The 17979-nt window shown below is 43.4% G+C and overlaps 1 protein-coding gene and 2 non-coding genes across 52 annotated transcripts in view; all 3 read left to right on the top strand.

Moving 5' to 3' along the window:
- The window catches only part of UBAP2L (ubiquitin associated protein 2 like), a 48299-nt gene that overhangs the window by 27563 nt on the left and 2757 nt on the right, over nucleotides 1-17979 (top strand). For 36 of the 50 annotated variants that reach the window (XM_085022903.1, XM_021089780.2, XM_085022900.1 and 33 more), the window contains 14 exons: nucleotides 1808-2006; nucleotides 2588-2865; nucleotides 3278-3450; nucleotides 4792-4981; nucleotides 5699-5753; nucleotides 6167-6341; nucleotides 6936-7008; nucleotides 8064-8259; nucleotides 8352-8440; nucleotides 10469-10522; nucleotides 11170-11251; nucleotides 12003-12220; nucleotides 12588-12693; nucleotides 17567-17634. In XM_085022903.1, the coding sequence (XP_084879029.1) occupies nucleotides 1808-2006; nucleotides 2588-2865; nucleotides 3278-3450; nucleotides 4792-4981; nucleotides 5699-5753; nucleotides 6167-6341; nucleotides 6936-7008; nucleotides 8064-8259; nucleotides 8352-8440; nucleotides 10469-10522; nucleotides 11170-11251; nucleotides 12003-12220; nucleotides 12588-12693; nucleotides 17567-17634 (1956 nt within the window). Of the gene's footprint in view, nucleotides 1-1807; nucleotides 2007-2587; nucleotides 2866-3277; nucleotides 3451-4791; nucleotides 4982-5698; nucleotides 5754-6166; nucleotides 6342-6935; nucleotides 7009-8063; nucleotides 8260-8351; nucleotides 8441-10468; nucleotides 10523-11169; nucleotides 11252-12002; nucleotides 12221-12587; nucleotides 12694-14292; nucleotides 17635-17979 lie in introns of all 50 variants that reach the window. The other 14 variants (XR_014844159.1, XR_014844152.1, XR_014844157.1 and 11 more) reach the window with 1 other exon arrangement.
- On the top strand, nucleotides 5331-5413 carry MIR2411 (microRNA mir-2411). The gene has a single exon (NR_128448.1). It is a non-coding gene; the product is annotated as a microRNA mir-2411 (primary transcript).
- LOC146404066 (small nucleolar RNA SNORA58) lies at nucleotides 10952-11087 on the top strand. The gene has a single exon (XR_014845018.1). It is a non-coding gene; the product is annotated as a small nucleolar RNA SNORA58 (small nucleolar RNA).

The raw sequence follows: 17979 nt of genomic DNA, 5'->3' as shown, positions 1-17979 counted from the left end.
AAATGTAATATATGTGACATAGGAGCTGCGCCCCCCCATTATCGTAACATATGAACATTCTGTACCTTTAATAATGTTTCACACTTGCAGAATATTTGGTAATCATTGCTGTGAGAGATCATCTGTCTATCATAGGCCTATGCTTTCAACTAGAGTTCCATTGTTTTTGTTTATATAGTCTTAAGATATAGACTGAAGTGGGAAAAAATGTCTTACCTTGAGTTAGACAGATTCGTTTTGTATAAGCACTGCTCAATAATGAAGATCATGATATGGTTAAATAAGAACTTGAAGACTACATTAAATATTAAATAAATTTAATTATCATTAAATTAAATTTTTGGGGTGTTCCCATTGTGGCTCAACAGGTAACAAACCCGACTAGTATCCGTCAGGATGTAGGTTCGATCCCTGGCCTTGCGCAGTGGGTTAAGGATCTGGCATTGCCAGGAGCTGTGTAGGTTGCAGATAGTGCTTGGATCTGGCGTTGCTGTGGGTGTGGTATAGGCCAGCAGCTACAACTCTCATTCTACCCCTAGCCTGGGAACTTCCATATGCCACAGGTTTGGCCTTAAAGAGCCAAAAAAAAAAAAACCCCTTGGAGGTTCTGGAGAATAGTCAAGGCCACATCTCTTGGACTAGGGCTGGTAGTTTTACTTGCTAATAGGAATAGAGAGACTCCCCCAGAAAGGTTAGTAAATTTTGCTTTGTTACTATGATTACCCTGTAGAACTTCGGGGAAAAAAACACAAAACAACAAAATCATATTGACTCATTACCTGACTGTCCAGTGCAGAAGTTGGGATGGCCCCTTAATTTTTCATCTTTGTCTCTGATAGTTACTAGAAGCATTGAGACGAAGCCCAGTTAGTTGTTTTTGTTCTTTTTGAGCTGTTTAGTAGAAGGTGCAAAGACCTGAATGGCTAAAGTGAAATTTTATATCATTATCATGTTAACTTAATAATCAAATACTGGTTGATTTAAAAAGGTAAAAGGGGAGTTCCCTGGTGGCCTTCTGATTAGCACTTGGTGCTTTCACTACTGTGACCAAAAAATAAAAAAATAAAATATATAAAAGGGGAAACCTCCTTCAGTCATTAAAGAAGTCCTTGAGAAGAAAGGTGGAGAAAGTGATAGTAATGGCAAACATTTTAACGTTTATCACTTTTTTTGAGAGCTTGCTCTGTGCTATGCACACATTAAATGCTTTACACATACTATTCGTGTAATTCTCCTACATCTTTATGGGGTACTACTTTTATTCCCATTTTTAGATTAGGGAAATGAGGTGCAAATTATAAGTAATTTTTCCACGATTTAACCAGTGTTTTTTATTTTTTTATTTTTTTTTGGTTTTTTTTGTTTTCTGTTTTTGTGTTTTTGCCTCTTCTAGGGCCGCACCCACGGCATGTGGAGGTTCCCAGGCTAGGAGTCGAATCGGAGCTGTAGCCACCGGCCTACACCAGAGCTACAGCAATGCGGGATCCAAGCCACATCTGCGACCTACACCACAGCTCACAGCAACACCGGATCCTTAACCCGCTGAGCAAGGCCAGAGATCGAACCCACAGCTTCATGGTTACTAGTCGGATTCGTTGACCACTGTACTATGATGGAAACTCCATTAACCAGGATTTGTATCTAGACAGTCCTAGTCCAGAGTTTGTGCTGTAATGGACTATTCCATTTTGTGACATTCTTTACTTGTCCTATCTCTACTGGGTCTTAACCCAGACAGGTATCTCTTTTGAGTAGCTGAACAAGGTTGCTGGCTGTGAATTTCTCTAATCTCTGTTTTAATTTATAGGTGAGCATGTTAGGGAAAGGATTTGGTGATGTCACTGAAGCTAAAGGCGGCAGCACCACAGGCTCCCAGTTCTTGGAGCAGTTCAAGACTGCTCAAGCCCTGGCTCAGTTGGCAGCTCAGCATTCTCAATCTGGAACCACCACCACCTCCTCTTGGGACATGGGATCCACCACACAGTCCCCGTCGCTGGTGCAGTATGGTGAGAAAGATGGAAAGTGACTTGAATTTTTTTAAGTATTAGAGCCTTACTGCCAAGAGGCTGGTAGGAGTAGGGAGTGGAGAATGTGTCCTGAGGTGAGGATAAGGGCAGCCAGCTGGCTAGTTTCCCACAGTGATAGGCGCAGTTCTGAAAGTGGGGGATAATAAAAAGTTGAGGCTATAGATCTCTTTCATCAAATTGAGCCATTTATGTAGTTGCAGGTTTCTGTTGATCTAGGGATGTTTTGGGTTTTCCCTAGGTTTATCTCTAGTATTTAAAAACATATTGCCATTAAAAAATTCATGGATTTGCCATTTTAGGACTTTAAATACAGGCAATTCCTAGATTCCTTCCTTTTGTAGGCATGGTAATAGTGTTGATTCAATTGGGTTCTACTTAAGAACATACATGACCCAATGATTGTCGCCTGTAGAAATGAGATTAAATCTTAAAAGAAGACCTGTTCTCTATGAGATTCTGACCCCTCGGGGTCTAGTTCACGGCTTTAGAGCAGGGTAATAGCATTTTCTTGAGGTTCACAAGTGCCTCTGGCCTCAAACATGCTGCATTTCCTCATGCAGATTTGAAGACCCCAAATGATTCAACAGTGCACAGCCCCTTTACAAAGCGCCAGGCTTTCACTTCATCTTCAACTATGATGGAGGTGTTCCTGCAGGAGAAGCCACCTGCAGTGGCTACCTCCACAGCTGCACCTCCACCGCCCTCTTCTCCTCTGCCAAGCAAGTCCACCTCGGCTCCACAAATGTCTCCTGGGTCTTCAGACAACCAGTCCTCCAGCCCTCAGCCGGCTCAGCAAAAACTGAAACAGCAGAAGAAAAAAGCCTCCTTGACGTCTAAGGTATTCGAAGTTTTATTTTTTTTAATTTTTAAAATTTTTTTATTTTTTTGTCTTTTCAGGGCTGCACCCTCAGCATATGGAGATTCCCAGGCTATGGGTCTAATTGGAAGTGTATTCGCTGGATCCGAGCTGCATCTGCAACCTACACCACAGCAATGGCAACACCAGATCCTTAACCCACTGAACGAGGCCAGGGATCGAACCCATAATCTCATGGTTCCTAGTCAGATTCATTTCTACTGCGCCATGACGGGAATTCCTATTTGAACTTTTAGATAGATATTTTTTAGGGCCAAGCGGTGGGGGATTTAAGAATTGAAATTGTATAGGAGTCGTTTGGGTGTATATGTAAAAGTTTCTTATTAGTCTTACAGTAAGTCTGTACTCCACCATTACTTTGTCTTCCCTGCAGATTCCTGCTCTGGCTGTGGAGATGCCTGGCTCAGCAGATATCTCAGGGCTAAACCTGCAGTTTGGAGCATTGCAGTTTGGGTCAGAGCCTGTCCTTTCTGATTATGAGTCCACCCCCACCACGAGCGCCTCTTCAAGCCAGGCTCCAAGTAGCCTCTATACCAGCACGGCCAGGTAGAGAAAATATCTGTCATAAAACATCCTTTATTAGATTTTTACCTCTTTTTCTAAGTCTCTCACTAATTCCTAGAACTCTGGGCACACCAAGCCTCTGATTAAGGGAAAAAGAGCCATTTGTAGCATTTTGTTGAACACTTCATAATGTAGTAACTTAAGTTTATTTGTAACTAACTCTAAACAGAAATATATCCCTTGAGCACTTCTAGAGCGTCCAAACCCAGTTCCTAGAGATGTGTATTCCACCTCTAACAGAGTACCTTGATATCCACCACAGCTAAAAATGCTTCTGACACTTTTAGCCTTTTGGTATGGATTTATGCCTAGGAAGGGTGTAACTTTGAACTCCTAGGAACGAGGTGGCACTAACATATTACATAATTAAAAGAAATCTTTGCAGTAGAACCATTTCTACCTCTTCTGATAGCTATCAGGGGAGGCCATCTTAAGCAATAGAAAATCCTAGAGGCATTTGAGTACTAGGCTATTTTTTTTAATCCTTAGAATTTAAAAATGGAGATGTCTTGCTCTGGTCTACCTCTGTTGAATCATAATTGCCATTAATGCATGCGAATATTTTTAAAGTTTTTCTCGGGAGTTTTACTTAAAAGGGTTGTTGAGAAAGCCAGGAGCTCAGAATTCCTTAAAATGAGTATAAGCAAAAGGTGATTTTTCTCATGCTTAGGGGTCACGTTATGATGGTATCAGAGGAACCAAGAGAAATGAATCCTTTCTACTGACCGTCTTCTAATAACAGCAGAGTGTAGGGGAGCGAGAATTATTTCTCTTCCTTTAAGAGACTGAAAATGGTTTAAACTTCATTCTTAGCTCAGATCCCTGACTGTGTAGGATATGGAAATTCATTCCTAATGTTGTCAGGAAAAAATTGTGGTAGTTTCTTAAATTGTTGCTAGAATTTTTCTTTTTTTTCGTTTTTTTTTTTTTTTTTGGTCTTTTTGTCTTTGTTGTTGTTGTTGCTATTTCTTGGGCCGCTCCCGCGGCATATGGAGGTTCCCAGGCTAGGGGTCCAATCGGAGCTGTAGCCACCGGCCTACGCCAGAGCCACAGCAACGCGGGATCCGAGCCGCGTCTGCAACCTACACCACAGCTCACGGCAACGCCGGATCGTTAACCCACTGAGCAAGGGCAGGGATCGAACCCGCAACCTCACGGTTCCAAGTCGGATTCGTTAACCACTGCGCCTCAACAGGAACTCCAGAATTTTTCTTTTTGATTGTAAACAACTCATTCTAGTAGTAGATCTCCACTGTTTCTTTAGTATCAGTGGAGATGTGTTCTATTCGTTTCTCTGAGATTTTCCTTTTCCATTTTTCACAGTGAATCTTCATCTACAATTTCATCTAACCAGAGTCAGGAGTCTGGTTATCAGAGTGGCCCAATTCAGTCGACAACCTATACCTCCCAAAATAATGCTCAGGGCCCTCTATATGAACAGAGATCCACACAGACTCGGCGGTACCCCAGCTCCATCTCTTCATCACCCCAAAAGGACCTGACTCAGGCAAAGGTATTGCCTTCACAAGCCCTTGGGCATTGGTTAGGAGAATAGTGGACAAAGTCCCTTAAATATCAGTGTTTTCCTTCTTAACAAATGGTACTAAGATACCTCTGAAGTTCTGGTTGAGAAGCTGAATCACGTTTTTGTGGTAGGTGAAATAAAAGTTCTTTTCAGTAAGCTTGGAGACGTAGAGCCCAGAAGATCATGCTTTTTGTACTTAAGGTTCATTCTTTCTAGTAGAGTCAGTCTCATGAACCTGTTTTCTGTTCTTGGAAGATCTAATTTATAGACTTGTGAATGCATATCAGTAGACCTCGCCTTGCTGTGTCTTGGCTTGGTGAGGGGGACAGCATATGCCAGAGGCAATGTGGAGTGACTGTCAGATGCAGCCATCAGAATAGGTGATTTGGCTGAACTGTCATACTCCCACATCCTCCACCAGGGATCACTGGATTTGGACCTTTCCTGCATCTGTTTTGGGTTTGGGATCTCTTCAGCAGTTTGGGTGCTGCCTTCTCTTGCCTTGGGTCACACAGGGTTGGTATATTTTATTTTTGTTGTTCTTAATTTTTGTTAACTTTGGAATAGTCTGCATTATGTTAATCCTTTCATTAACTGAATTTCTATGAAAGGTTTGTTGACAGAAAGTAAGTTGAGGTCAGTGTGCAACTTGACCTGTTCACTTGATTTTGTCTATTTCTTACTCTTTGTTTTGTTTTGTACCAGAATGGCTTCAGTTCTGTGCAGGCCACGCAGTTACAGACCACGCAATCTGTTGAAGGTGAGGGTTCTCCAGGTTTTTTTCCTCTCACTTGTAGTGTTTCTCCTTTCCTTTCAGTATTTTTGCATTTCTGAGATTGTCGTGAAAAGAACCCCCACCTCAATGATTAAAACTACTGGTTATAGTCTTAGCTTGTTTCTTTCTACCGTGTTGTTTAATCTCAAAATTATGTTTAAGGTTTTTGTCTTAAAAACAGTGATAATCCCCCTGATTCCCTTTATTGGACAAATGAGAGCAGTGTTGTGAAATGCTTATTAGAATTTAAAAAAAAAGATTGTACCTAAATGAAAGTGGTCCATTACTTAGTAACTCACACTCTTGTCTTTGGGACAGCCTAGGACTGGCATCACCTCTTAACATCTTGTAGATACTCCCTTTCCTCTCATGAGGTGAATTCTTTTAATTTTTTCCAGGTGCTACAGGCTCTGCAGTGAAATCTGACTCACCTTCCACTTCTAGCATCCCCCCTCTCAATGAAACGGTATCTGCAGCTTCGTTACTGACAACAACCAATCAGCACTCATCCTCCTTGGGTGGCTTGAGCCACAATGAGGAGATTCCAAATACTACCACCACACAACACAGCAGGTGATTTGGGGTGAGGATGGAGGTTTAGCACAGACCTCTCTGGTTCTGTTCTAGTATCTCTGCCTGGCAGAGACCATATTAGCTAAATGGATGACCTTAAAAGCTATGGGAAGTAAAGTCAGAGGAGTCTTTTTTTTTTTTCCCTTTTCCAACATCTATTCTTTTTTTTTTTTTGTCTTTTCTAGGGGTGCACCTGTGGCATATAGAGGTTCCCAGGCCAGGGGTCTAATCAGAGCTGTAGCCCCTGGCCTACACCAGAGCCACAGCAACACCAGGTCTGAGCCGCGCCTGTGACCTACACCATAGCTCACAGCAACACCGGATCCGTAACCTGCTGAGTGAGGCCAGGGATTGAACCCTCAGCCTCATGGTTCCTAGTTGGATTTGTTAACCACTGAGCCACGACGGGAACTCCTCAACATCTATTCTTGCTTTAACTGCTCACTACCCCTGGCTGGCCACTGTTTTTACCATATGATATCAGATCTCCTTGGTCCCATATTCTGCCTTATTTCTTTGCCTGTGTTCTTGACCGAAGCTCCAGGTCAAATAACCATAGCATTATGGCTGATGGCAACCTCTTTTTCCTTATAGCACGTTATCTACTCAGCAGAATACCCTTTCATCATCAACATCTTCTGGGCGCACTTCGACATCCACTCTTTTGGTAAGTGTGATGCTGTAATAGAGGAAGTGTGATTTTCTTACACTTAAAACTATCTAGCTGTAAGATTCTCCAAAGAAGGGACTCTTGAAAATTTCTTTATGAGGTGGCAAAAATGATAGTTGATCTCAGGTTACCGGAAGTGGGTAAAAGGATGTTTGAAGCCAAGAGAGGCAGAAGAATCCAGAAATTGCAGAGCTTTGGACCAGTTTTCAAAGCCCTGAAAGTGACTTTGCTCAATGTGGGTTTTTTTGTTTGTTTTTTTCAACAGTGAAACTGAGTGAGACCTGATACGCTATGATACATTCTTTAAGAACATCCTTTCTGACTGATAAGGCCATTCTCATTCATTGGTCTGGGGTATGCCAAACATGAGTCCTGAAAATAATTAGTGTAAGTCTAGGCATCACATGAAAGTGGAGGCCAGTTGAGAACTTTTGTCCAAACAGTTTCACTGTTGTGATTTATAACAACTATTTATGGAATTAAGCTGAGATGGTAAGGAAGAAAACAACTTCAGAAGGACCCGTTCTGGGCCACGCTATCTGGCTTGTCAAAATTCTGGGGCAAGGTAATGAGGGCTGAGGCTTTCTTAGGATTCTCTCTTTCCTCAAGTATATTATTTCAGGTTTAAATTTTTGAGAACTTGTACTTTTTTCTAGCCCTTGAACTGGTCTGTTTTCTGAAGTAGTGAAGAGTGTGGGAGTGAAGTCTTTGACGTATTTCTCAGACCTAATCTCTCTCTTACTTCCTCATTGGCCAGCCAGTGTTAGTTTCTGGGGAGTTGTCCCCCACTTGCTTTGCCACCTTTTTCAGCAGGGTGATAACGTGCACTGGGTCTGTTGTTACCATCCTTCCCAGATGAATCTTGGGGACTATGTAGCTGGATAATATTTAGTAACTTCTAAATATTTTGGCAGAGGGCACCTGGTATCCTGCCTCAGCCTTTTTAACTGAGAAGCTGATGTGATATAATTGATGGATGGGCTTATCTTTCCTGCCCTGTTGTACTAATTGCTGTCTCCTCTTCCTCTCTCCCGCTGCTCCCTCCTTTGAAGCACACAAGCGTGGAGAGTGAGGCGAATCTCCATTCTTCCTCCAGCACTTTCTCCACCACATCCAGCACAGTCTCTGCACCTCCCCCAGTGGTCAGTGTCTCCTCCAGTCTCAATAGTGGCAGTAGCCTGGGCCTCAGCCTAGGCAGCAACTCTACCGTCACAGCCTCCACTCGAAGCTCAGTTGCTACGACTTCAGGTAGCTCTGTGTGGAAGGTGGATCAAATTCCTTTGGGACGGAGGAACAAAGTAATTCTGTGACAGGATAAAAATACAGTTTTTCTCTTTTAGGAAAAGCTCCTCCCAACCTCCCTCCTGGGGTCCCGCCGTTGTTGCCTAATCCATATATTATGGCTCCTGGGCTGTTACATGCCTACCCGGTAAGTGAGACTGAAGTGTCTTCTCCAAAAGAAGAAGATGGTGTGGCTGTTCTTTATAGCTCTGGCTTCTGGTGGAAGACTATAATTAATAAATAATGAGTAGTAAATCAGTGATTGTTGCATGTAAGCAAATAAGTTTTTAATCTTTGTGGTTTTGGGGAGAAACTTTTTTTAAAAAAAAGAAGGACCAGAGCTAGATTGGTCTCTCTATTGTGTTATTTTCTCTGCATGAAACACAAATTCTGGGCCTCAGAAACCAAAGGCCAGAGTGTCTAACTGGAATCCCTTTCAGTTTCTTAGAGAATTATTTTCTCTAGCTGGATTGATTCCTTATCTCTAGGGGTCTGTGCAGGCTCTGACCTATCACAGTAGAGTTCCCTGAGTTAGTCTGGGATTATTTTTGAATAGATAACTTAGAGTAGTAGCTTTTTGCTCTGTTGTGTTTTCTATCAGCTTCACATATTCAGTGCCTGGTAAGATGAAGGGTATTTATTTAAAATTAAAAAACAAAACAAAACACTTGTTCTTGCCTTCAGAGTCTACAAGAATGTCATACAAATGAAACATCCAATAGCACTTTCTTTTTTTATTTTATTTTTAATTATCTTTAGGGCCGCACCTGCGGCATGTGGAGGTTCCCAGGCTAGGAGTCCAATAAGAGTTACAGCCGCTGGCCTGTACCACAGCCACAGCAACACAGGATCCGAGCTGCATCTATAGCCTACACCCCAGCTCACAGTAACACTGGGTCCTTAACCCACTGAGCAAGGCCAGGGATCGAACCCACAACCTCATGATTCCTGGTTGGATTAGTTTCTGCTGTGCCACAACAGGAACTCCCAATAGCACTTAAAAATAGTAACACACAGGTGTGTTCCAATTTCAGCCCAGCAGTAACGAACCCCACTAATATCCATGAAAACTCTGCTTTGATGCCTTTCCTTACTCGGTGGAGGATCTGGTGTTGTCATGAGCTGTGGTTCAGGTTGCAGATGTGGCTTGGATATGGTGTGGCTGTGGCATAGGCCCACAGCTATAGCTCTGATTCAACACCTAGCCTGGGAACTTCTGCAAGTACTTCTCTAAAAAGACCCCCCCCCCCCCAAAAAAAAAAGGCAATACACTACCTTAGTTACCCAGTAGGGTAAAATGTTAATCCTCTGTGAAGGAGATAAATTTTTTTTTTTTTCAATGGCTGCACCCTCGGCATATGGAAGTTCCCGGGCTAGGGGTGAATAGGAGCTACAGCTGCTGGCCTATATCGCAGCCACAGTAATGGGGGATCTGAGCCGCATCTGCAACCTACACCACAGCTCAGGGCAGTGCTGGATCCTTAACCCAGTGATCGAGGCCAGGGATCGAACCTGCAACCTCATGGTTCCTAGTAGGACTCTTCCACTGTGCCACAATGGGAGCTTCCAAAGGAGATAAATTTTTTTTTTTTTTTTTTTTTTTTTGGCCATTTCTTGGGCCTCTCCCTCGGTATATGGAGGTTCCCAGGCTAGGGATGTAATCGGAGCTGTAGCTGCTGGCCTACGCCAGAGCCATAGCAACGCAGGATCCGAGCCACGTCTGCAACCTACACCACAGCTCATGGCAATGCTGGATCTTTTATCCCACTGAGCAAGGCCAGGGATCGAACCTGAAACCTCATGGTTCCTAGCCAGATTCGCTAACCACTGAGCCAAGACGGGAACTCCCAAAGGAGATAAATTTTAAGCCATGTTTTAAAAGCTGTAGGAAACAGACTGGTAGAACAAAGCAAGCTATTCATGTATGACTTATGACTTGTGTGTACCCTGTTGCTACACAGAGGCCAGTTAGTTGAATATGTAGGTTAAAGAAAGCTTTAAGACCTTCCATGAATCATGTAATCTCTTTGTACTTCTTAAAAATGAAGGAAATAATCTATGACCTCTTTTTCCTTGGAATGAGGGTGATTGTTCTTTTGGTTTATCTTGTCTCTAAGCTCCTTGGTTTGCTACTATCATGATCAGTCCCCATTTAATACATATTTGTGTCTTTTAGCCACAAGTATATGGTTATGATGACTTGCAGATGCTTCAGACAAGATTTCCATTGGTGAGTATGTGTTTATAGAGCTTAGGAAAAGGAATGGATCTTAAAATTAAAGTTTGAGTTATTCCAGATACTAGGTTGATAAGTCACAGACTTGGCTCTTTCCTAGCCAATATCTCCATACACATACTTTAAGATACATTAGAACATAGGGGCCTAGAGGCTGCTTCTAACAGAAGGTAACGTGTTTGTTTGTTTTTGTTTTTTGTTTTTTTAATCAGATTTGTGGCATCTTTGAAGTAAACACATTGTAGTCTGATCTATAGCTCAGAGTACTCTGGAGCTTTTAGAATGCTTCCTGTATGTCTCAAATACTTTGATGAATTCTAGAAAGGAAGCTCTGTTTTCTCGGTAGTAGTAGATTTTTAGGGATAATATCTAGAGGTTTGAGAATGTTATTGGTACTGATGGACTTTTGAAGTGTTTTCCAGTGGGCATACCCGTAGACCTTGCCTGACTGTGCCCATGGCCAGGCAGGGGGGACAGTGTATGCAAGAGTCACTAGGAGTTTGTGCTAGCTCTAGCCAGCTTAATCAGTGGCTGGATAAATTGCAATACTCCAACATTGTCCTGCTTCTAACCCTGTACCACATGTCCTCATGCTGGGAAGTAAGTGACATTGAGTCTCTGCTCTGTTATTTTTCTTGTAGGATTACTACAGCATCCCATTTCCCACCCCCACCACTCCGCTGACTGGGAGGGATGGTAGCCTGGCCAGCAACCCTTATTCTGGTAGGACTGGATGGGGCTGAATAAAGGGAAACTGTGTTAGCATTTGTGGCAGAAACCTGTTAGTAGAGGGAAGGGATCCAGTTCTCCCCTTAAGATCTTTGGCAGAAGTACAGAATGGATTGATAGACTCAGAATCCTGCTAAAGATGGGCATGTGGCAACTTTGGTTCTCATCCCACTTTCTGTTGTCTCCCTGTGATTCCAGATGATGTCTTGACTTCTCTCAGCTATTCTCCAGCTCTTTCCCAGAAGTATTGTGGTCAAACTGGCCTTCCTCTACTCATCTCTGCTCCTGTTTCCTAGTCAAATGGCCATCTCATTGCCTTGCTCAGCCATGGACCTTCTTTTTTTTTTTTTTTTTTTTTTTGGTCTGACCTGTTGTCTTTATTGACCTATCATTGTTTTTCAAGTCCAGTATGGAGTGTTCCTCATGAAGGGGAATTGGAGAGGAAAAGAGGGTGGGCTGGGGAAGAGATGAAAGAACATGGGTGGGCAGAGAAAATATACAGAAGCTTTATTCTGGGAGCCTGTCTCTGCCACAGCATTGCACAGTCATGCAGTGTTAGTCCTTGACTAACTATGCTGAGTATGTGCTGAGCAATGCTAAAGGGAGTCACGAAGACATATAATTCAAAGAATTGAACGTACCAGTCTTTGAAGGCAGTCCTGGAATCTTGTGAGATCAGAAGAGATAATTCTTTGTTAGCCTGGGGAGTGATAGAAGCAGGTACATTTAATCTCTCCTGTCACAGGTGACCTCACAAAGTTTGGCCGTGGGGATGCCTCCTCCCCAGCCCCGGCCACAACCTTGGCCCAACCCCAACAGAACCAGACGCAGACTCACCATACCACGCAGCAGACATTCCTGAACCCGGCGCTGCCTCCTGGCTACAGTTACACCAGCCTGCCATACTACACAGGGGTTCCGGGCCTCCCCAGCACCTTCCAGTATGGGCCTGCTGTGTTCCCTGTAAGTACTTGGCCTGGGTCTTTGCTTGTGGTGAAGAATCCTAACCTTGGACACTATCCTCGTTGCTTTCAAGGCTAAATGACTTGTTAACAATGAATAAGGAGGAACAGTTTTCACCTCTGGCCTGGGAGAGGGAGTGCGGCTGGAATTGGTGGTATAGGGATTCTAGAATTAGCTAAAGGGGGAATGTGATCCTATATAGCTTTGCTTCCCTCAGACTGTCATTCATTCCCTGAGCCCATTTCACTAAGCAATCTGAACAGCCTACATCAGAATGGGTAGGTGTCTGAATGCTCAATATCTGGAGTAGGACAGGTAGGTACTCTGCTGCTGTTTCACCATAGTTCTGGCCTTTTTTGCTCTTCAGGTGGCTCCTACCTCTTCCAAGCAGCATGGTGTGAATGTCAGTGTGAATGCATCAGCCACCCCTTTCCAACAGCCAAGTGGATATGGGTCTCATGGATACAACACTGGTAAGCTCACCTTGACCCTGGCCGTCATCGGTGCCTGTGGGATGTGATTAAATGAGTTTCAGGGAGGAAGGTTTGGTGCTTGAGGAAAAAGGGTTGGTGTGGGTATTCTGCTGCTCCATGTATGATTGTTAATGTTTGACTGATTTAGGTATCTGAGCAGCACCAACAGAGGACCTTAAAACTAGAACATGTGTCCAGTTCATGATGGAAATGCCCTAGGGCACGAGTTGGCTGTTAGAATATGTTGGCTGGCCTAAACTTTGGGTGGGAAGCAAGAGGCCCCAAGATTTTACTGAGATGTCAGCAGAGGCAAATATTAACATCTAAGTACTGATAGTAAAATAGGGGATGTATTCACTGAATAGAAGCATTAAATGGGTTCTTAGCTATCATGCTACGGTAGGTTTGGCTTAGATCTCTTTGATGGAGTTCCTGTCATGGCTCAATGGTAAAGGACCCATCTAGTATCCACGAAGACCTGGATTCGATCCCTGGCCTCGCTCAGTGGGTTAAGTTGCTGCGAGGTGTGGTGTGGGCCAGCATCTGTAGCTCCAATTCAACCCCTTGCCTGGGAACCTCCATATGCTGCCGGTGGGGCCTTTAAAAAAAGAAAGCAAGCCAAAAACCAAATCTCTTTGTAGTACTGTTTTTCTCACGTGGCCCCTTTTTATTCCCTAGCTAGAGGGCCTAAGATGAGAGAAAGGAGGAGGGCATGACTGCTCTTTAATAGGGGGAGGGTTGGACCTTAAGGTTCCTTCATCTGTGTAGCTGGTCTCTTTGTAAAATGTGTTTGCACATCTGATGGCAGGGAGGGAAATAGGGAAATCCTTTGATGGGGGCTGACCAAAAAGATACTTAGCTTATCCTTTGCTCCCATACCTGACACCTATTCCCCATTTTTGGAGAAGAGGGAGTAAGAAAGAGTCTGAATAAAACAGTTCCTTCTACTTTTTTCAGGGCCTTGTTGAGGTATGTGGGGAGGAGGTGGTCGCTACTGCTTAGAGTTGGGGTTGAGGGTTGTCCTTTAAAATTCTCAGCTCAATTAGGGTTTCATGGTGATTTGGATGGAGCTGTGTCTGTGCTCTTTACCTTTGTATAAGCTCCAGGTAGTTAAAATTGTCTAAGGTTTTTAGTAATTGGGAGACTCTGAGCTGAGCTAAGAGGGCACTAGGTCTGGGAACTAACAACCAGGTGGAGGTTTGAATTGTGTTGTATGACTTAAGAGTGGGTCAAAATTCAAACTAAAGGAATCCTGAAATACTGCATTGAGATTTAATAATACCTAGACTCCTTGTGGCTAAGGACCCCCTCTCACTAAGCAAGGTCCACCCTCATCCTTGGTGGGGAGGATTATAAGCTTTTGACTTGGAGTAGCACTATTCTGAGAATATGATATTTAGGGCTTAGCTGGGCCAGGTTCAAGAATTTTAAGAGGTTAGATGACTGGTAATGTAAGAGAATGACGCACCTGATTTTGGAGCCTCATACCTCCCTTAAGATTTCAGAAATCTCCTATAACAGCCCTTTTGAGAACCCCTAGTTCCCAACCCCTCATCAACCTCTAAATTCATTTATTTTTATGTATTTGATTCCTTTTAGGAAGAAAATATCCACCCCCTTACAAGCATTTCTGGACGGCAGAGAGCTAATTTGGCCCAAGGCTGGGGGCTGTGTTTTGTGTGTGTGTATAAATTTGCACTGAAGTCTTGTTTCAGAAACCAGACCACTGAGGAGAGCCTGCCGAGCTGTGGCCATGGCCTGCGTGGCTTGGGGAAATGAGTTGGTGGATACCTTCTGGGCTTTTGAACTTGCCCTTCCCCCATTTCCTCTCCCCCATGTGTCTGACCCTGTCTTACCCATTTTGAATCCAAGCGGTGCAGCACCTCCGAAGCATCAATGCACACACCTGCTGTTGCTTTTGATTTCTGGAAGGCATGTAGTTTCAACTTGTAACAAAATATTTGTAGTCTTCAATAAACTGTGGTATTTCTTTAGCTAACTCTGGCGTTCTTTCCGTGCATGTCTTTCTGGACACTAGGAGCCAATGTTGTGCTGTGGTTAAAGGGTGGAGGGTGGCTTTTTCAATCAAATCCCAGCATAGCCAAAGGACTTTGAACTTTTCATATGATGATTTTATTAAGGTGGGGGATGGGAAGCGGCCTCAGTTCCCAGCCTGTTGATAGGTTGGTAAAGAAAGCTCTTTGTAGAAAATCTCCGATTCTCCATGCTTATTATAGCTCTTTACTTTTCCACTTAGATCTTCCCCCTTGTCTCTGACATAAGCAGAGGGGAAAGGACAAAAAAGGTTGTGTCACGTCATTGTGAAAGAGATGGTGTTCAGAGCTGTTGTTAGGGGAGTATCTTCCAAGGCTTAATTTCCACATCTGGTTTCCAAAGGCCAAGTGGTGGTTGAGATCTGATAAAATCTTTAGTGACCAGCTAGTTGATGACTCAGGCTCTGGAAACTGTTCTAGCCTGGACCATTGTTCTTAGTCCCTCGATGGCTTTTCAGGGATTGTGGATTATTAGTCGTTTTGCACTTGTGGGTGTAGCCAAGAATGTGTAGGAGAGGTTTGGTTAGACATCTCCTTGACTGTGGAAATTCTCATTCCCTCTCAATCCAGTTGCCCTACACCTTCAGGCTTTTGTTCATAAGAGTTAACTTGAACATTGAGAACTCCATCTTTGATTAATTGGAATCCCAGACATTTCACTTTCTTTGTATTTGTTCCCAGCCCTCTGGAGTAATTTTGTCCTGTGAATGTGCCCAACTTTCCCAGGGTGTGCCATTCTGGGAGAGATTGGTTCTTGTTTCTCCTCCCTGCTGTCCACACTGTCTTAGTATGATCATCCCTGCTTGTGAGGGATAACCAGGGAATGGTGACTCTTGGAACGAAAGCAAGAAAACTCTGTAGTCTGAGCAGCTTTCTAATTACTGGTGAGTAGCAGGTAGGGAAACCAATGCCCATTATCTTCTAGGGTGTCACATACTTAACACGGAGGCCATTAAGGATACTACACGGAACATTCTCTTTTCTCCTGCATTTCCAGTTGTTTCAACCAATAGCCCAATTAAGGCCTCTAGACTAGAAGCTGGTTTTTAGCTAGCCCAGCCTCTGGACGGAGTGAGACCAGAATGGAACCAAATTCCTCCCTACTACCCAGCTTGAGAATCAGCCATTTCTCCCGTTCTGTACGGGACGACCGAAGGGTGTCAGCAAGCTCTGTGAGCCTTTGCAGTAAAAATAAAGATCACTGTCTCTTCTGGTTTCCCTCAAAAATGTTCTATTATGTCTATTAACACCTTACTCAACCCTTCCCCACAAACCTCCTCATTAGCTTATCCTTTTCCATAAATGAACTCCTGTTTTAAAGTGATGCCTGTTACCAGTGGTTTGCCAGATGGGCACCTGGGGGTTGAAAAGGGAGGGCGATAAAAACCTACCCCATTAGTTCTTGTGTGTTGTCCCTTTCTACTTTAGTGCCTTTGGAGTGTAGAGTTGATACTTTGGAGATGGAGAAGTATTTTCTCATGCTTGGTTTCTGTAGGTCTGTTCTTACCCTATTTGGTATTTGGTCATCCCTGGAGCTATATCTGGACTTGTGATGTGGGAGGGTTTTCGAGGGTAAGATAACCCCTTCTATTGAGAAGATTCTAAACTGGCTTTCCAAGGTGGGCTTAGTTTTGAAAGCTGCCTTTGTCTAGGCATTGGGAGGACTTGGGTTCTGGAGTCATACTCCAAGGAGATTGCTGTTGAATTGTGGGTGACTAGAGGATTCCTCATTTGTGATTTGGTTAGTTCAGTGCTTTAAAAAAAACTCTCATCAAAGTGCTCCTAAAAACAGAACGATCCAAAGACATATTTTCTGAGTTCTTTCTCGCTTCATGAGAACAGATCTTTTAAATGCATGTTTTAAATTCCTAGTTAAATTATTTGCCTCAAATACTTGAATACAATTTCTCTAGTAAGATGCTTTACGTAATGGCTTTTTCCTGTCCTTGATTTACTGCCCTATGTCCCAGGAGGTAAATAAAGCATGTGTATTTCAGCTTAAGGAGTACAGATTAGAATGAGGAATCGTACTATTTTGGTTTCCTTAAAATTGCAGTGATGGGAGGGAGTTTTCCAACAAGGAACAGAATAGTTGCTGGAGTATAGACTCTAGCTTTTATCTCATGGAAAGGCTGAAGTTGTAAACTAGAATGACAGTTGGATTTTGTGTTCCACCTAGGCTGTAGGAGATAGCCTACCCCGTCTACCTTCCTTACCCTTCTCTCCTGCCCATGCTTAGTCTTAAATTGTGAAAATGGAAATTCACCTTTGTGTCAGCTCTTTAAAGCATAAATCTGTAACTTAGAAATGCCAGGACTCCAGGGAAGCCAGACTGAGTAAACTGAGAATGAACGTACGCTGGGGGTTGAATCGGACTGCTCCTCTGCTACTTAACTTATGCTTACTTTATGGAGTATGGATTTTGAGCCCATTGAGAAGCAGGACTGCAGGACTGAGTGGCGTTTGGGTTGATTGATTTGCAGTGGATGTTAGAAGTTTAATATATTTCTCTTGGGCTTTGGCAGAGAAGTGTTTTGAAAACCATATGCTAGTGAGGTTTGGCTACATTCCCTAGTCCCCTTACAAAACAGCACACCTCACCCTCACATAGATATTCAGCACACATCTGGAGGGCAAGAGAACCCTTAGGGAGCCTTTGTGTCATGAGCTCTTATCCCTCAGGACTGACTGGAAGCTGGAAAACCAGACCAAAATTCCCTTGCAGTGCTATAACTAGAAAGGCTGCACACATCACCTCCCAGGGATGGGGCCAGGCAGCTAGTTGAGCTAATCCTCCTATCTGTTTCCTCCTCCCCCAGGTGTATCAGTCACCTCCAGTAACACAGGCGTGCCAGACATCTCGGGTTCTGTGTACTCCAAAACCCAGGTAGGTGCCTGGCTCTGGGTAGAAGTGGAAAAAGAGAGATGGACATAGAGGAGGTGGAGTTGGAATGATAGAAGTACAGTGAGCAAGAACAACCCTACGAGAGGTGTCAGGAAACCCTTCCTGCTAGAACATGAGTGGGCTCTAAACTTCAGTTATTGGAGAAGTTTAAATTTAGCCTTCTGGGAAAAAGCAAGAAAAATGTTACAGGAAGGTGAAACGTGGTAAATGGTCATACATCATGGGATGTCCTGTGCAACTGTCCTGGCCCTTTACTTCCCGCTCTCAACCTTTGCATAAACTTCCAAGAAAACAAATTTGGAATGAATGGAACGAAGTTTTTTCCAT

This window comes from Sus scrofa, chromosome 4 (genome assembly GCF_054392235.1).
Source record: "Sus scrofa isolate SSC_HxYL_T2T_F1_AM1 chromosome 4, Sscrofa_HxYL_maternal_Yorkshire_Landrace_v2.0, whole genome shotgun sequence".
Taxonomy (NCBI): domain Eukaryota; kingdom Metazoa; phylum Chordata; class Mammalia; order Artiodactyla; family Suidae; genus Sus; species Sus scrofa.
This window is presented reverse-complemented; position numbering and strand designations above follow the sequence as displayed.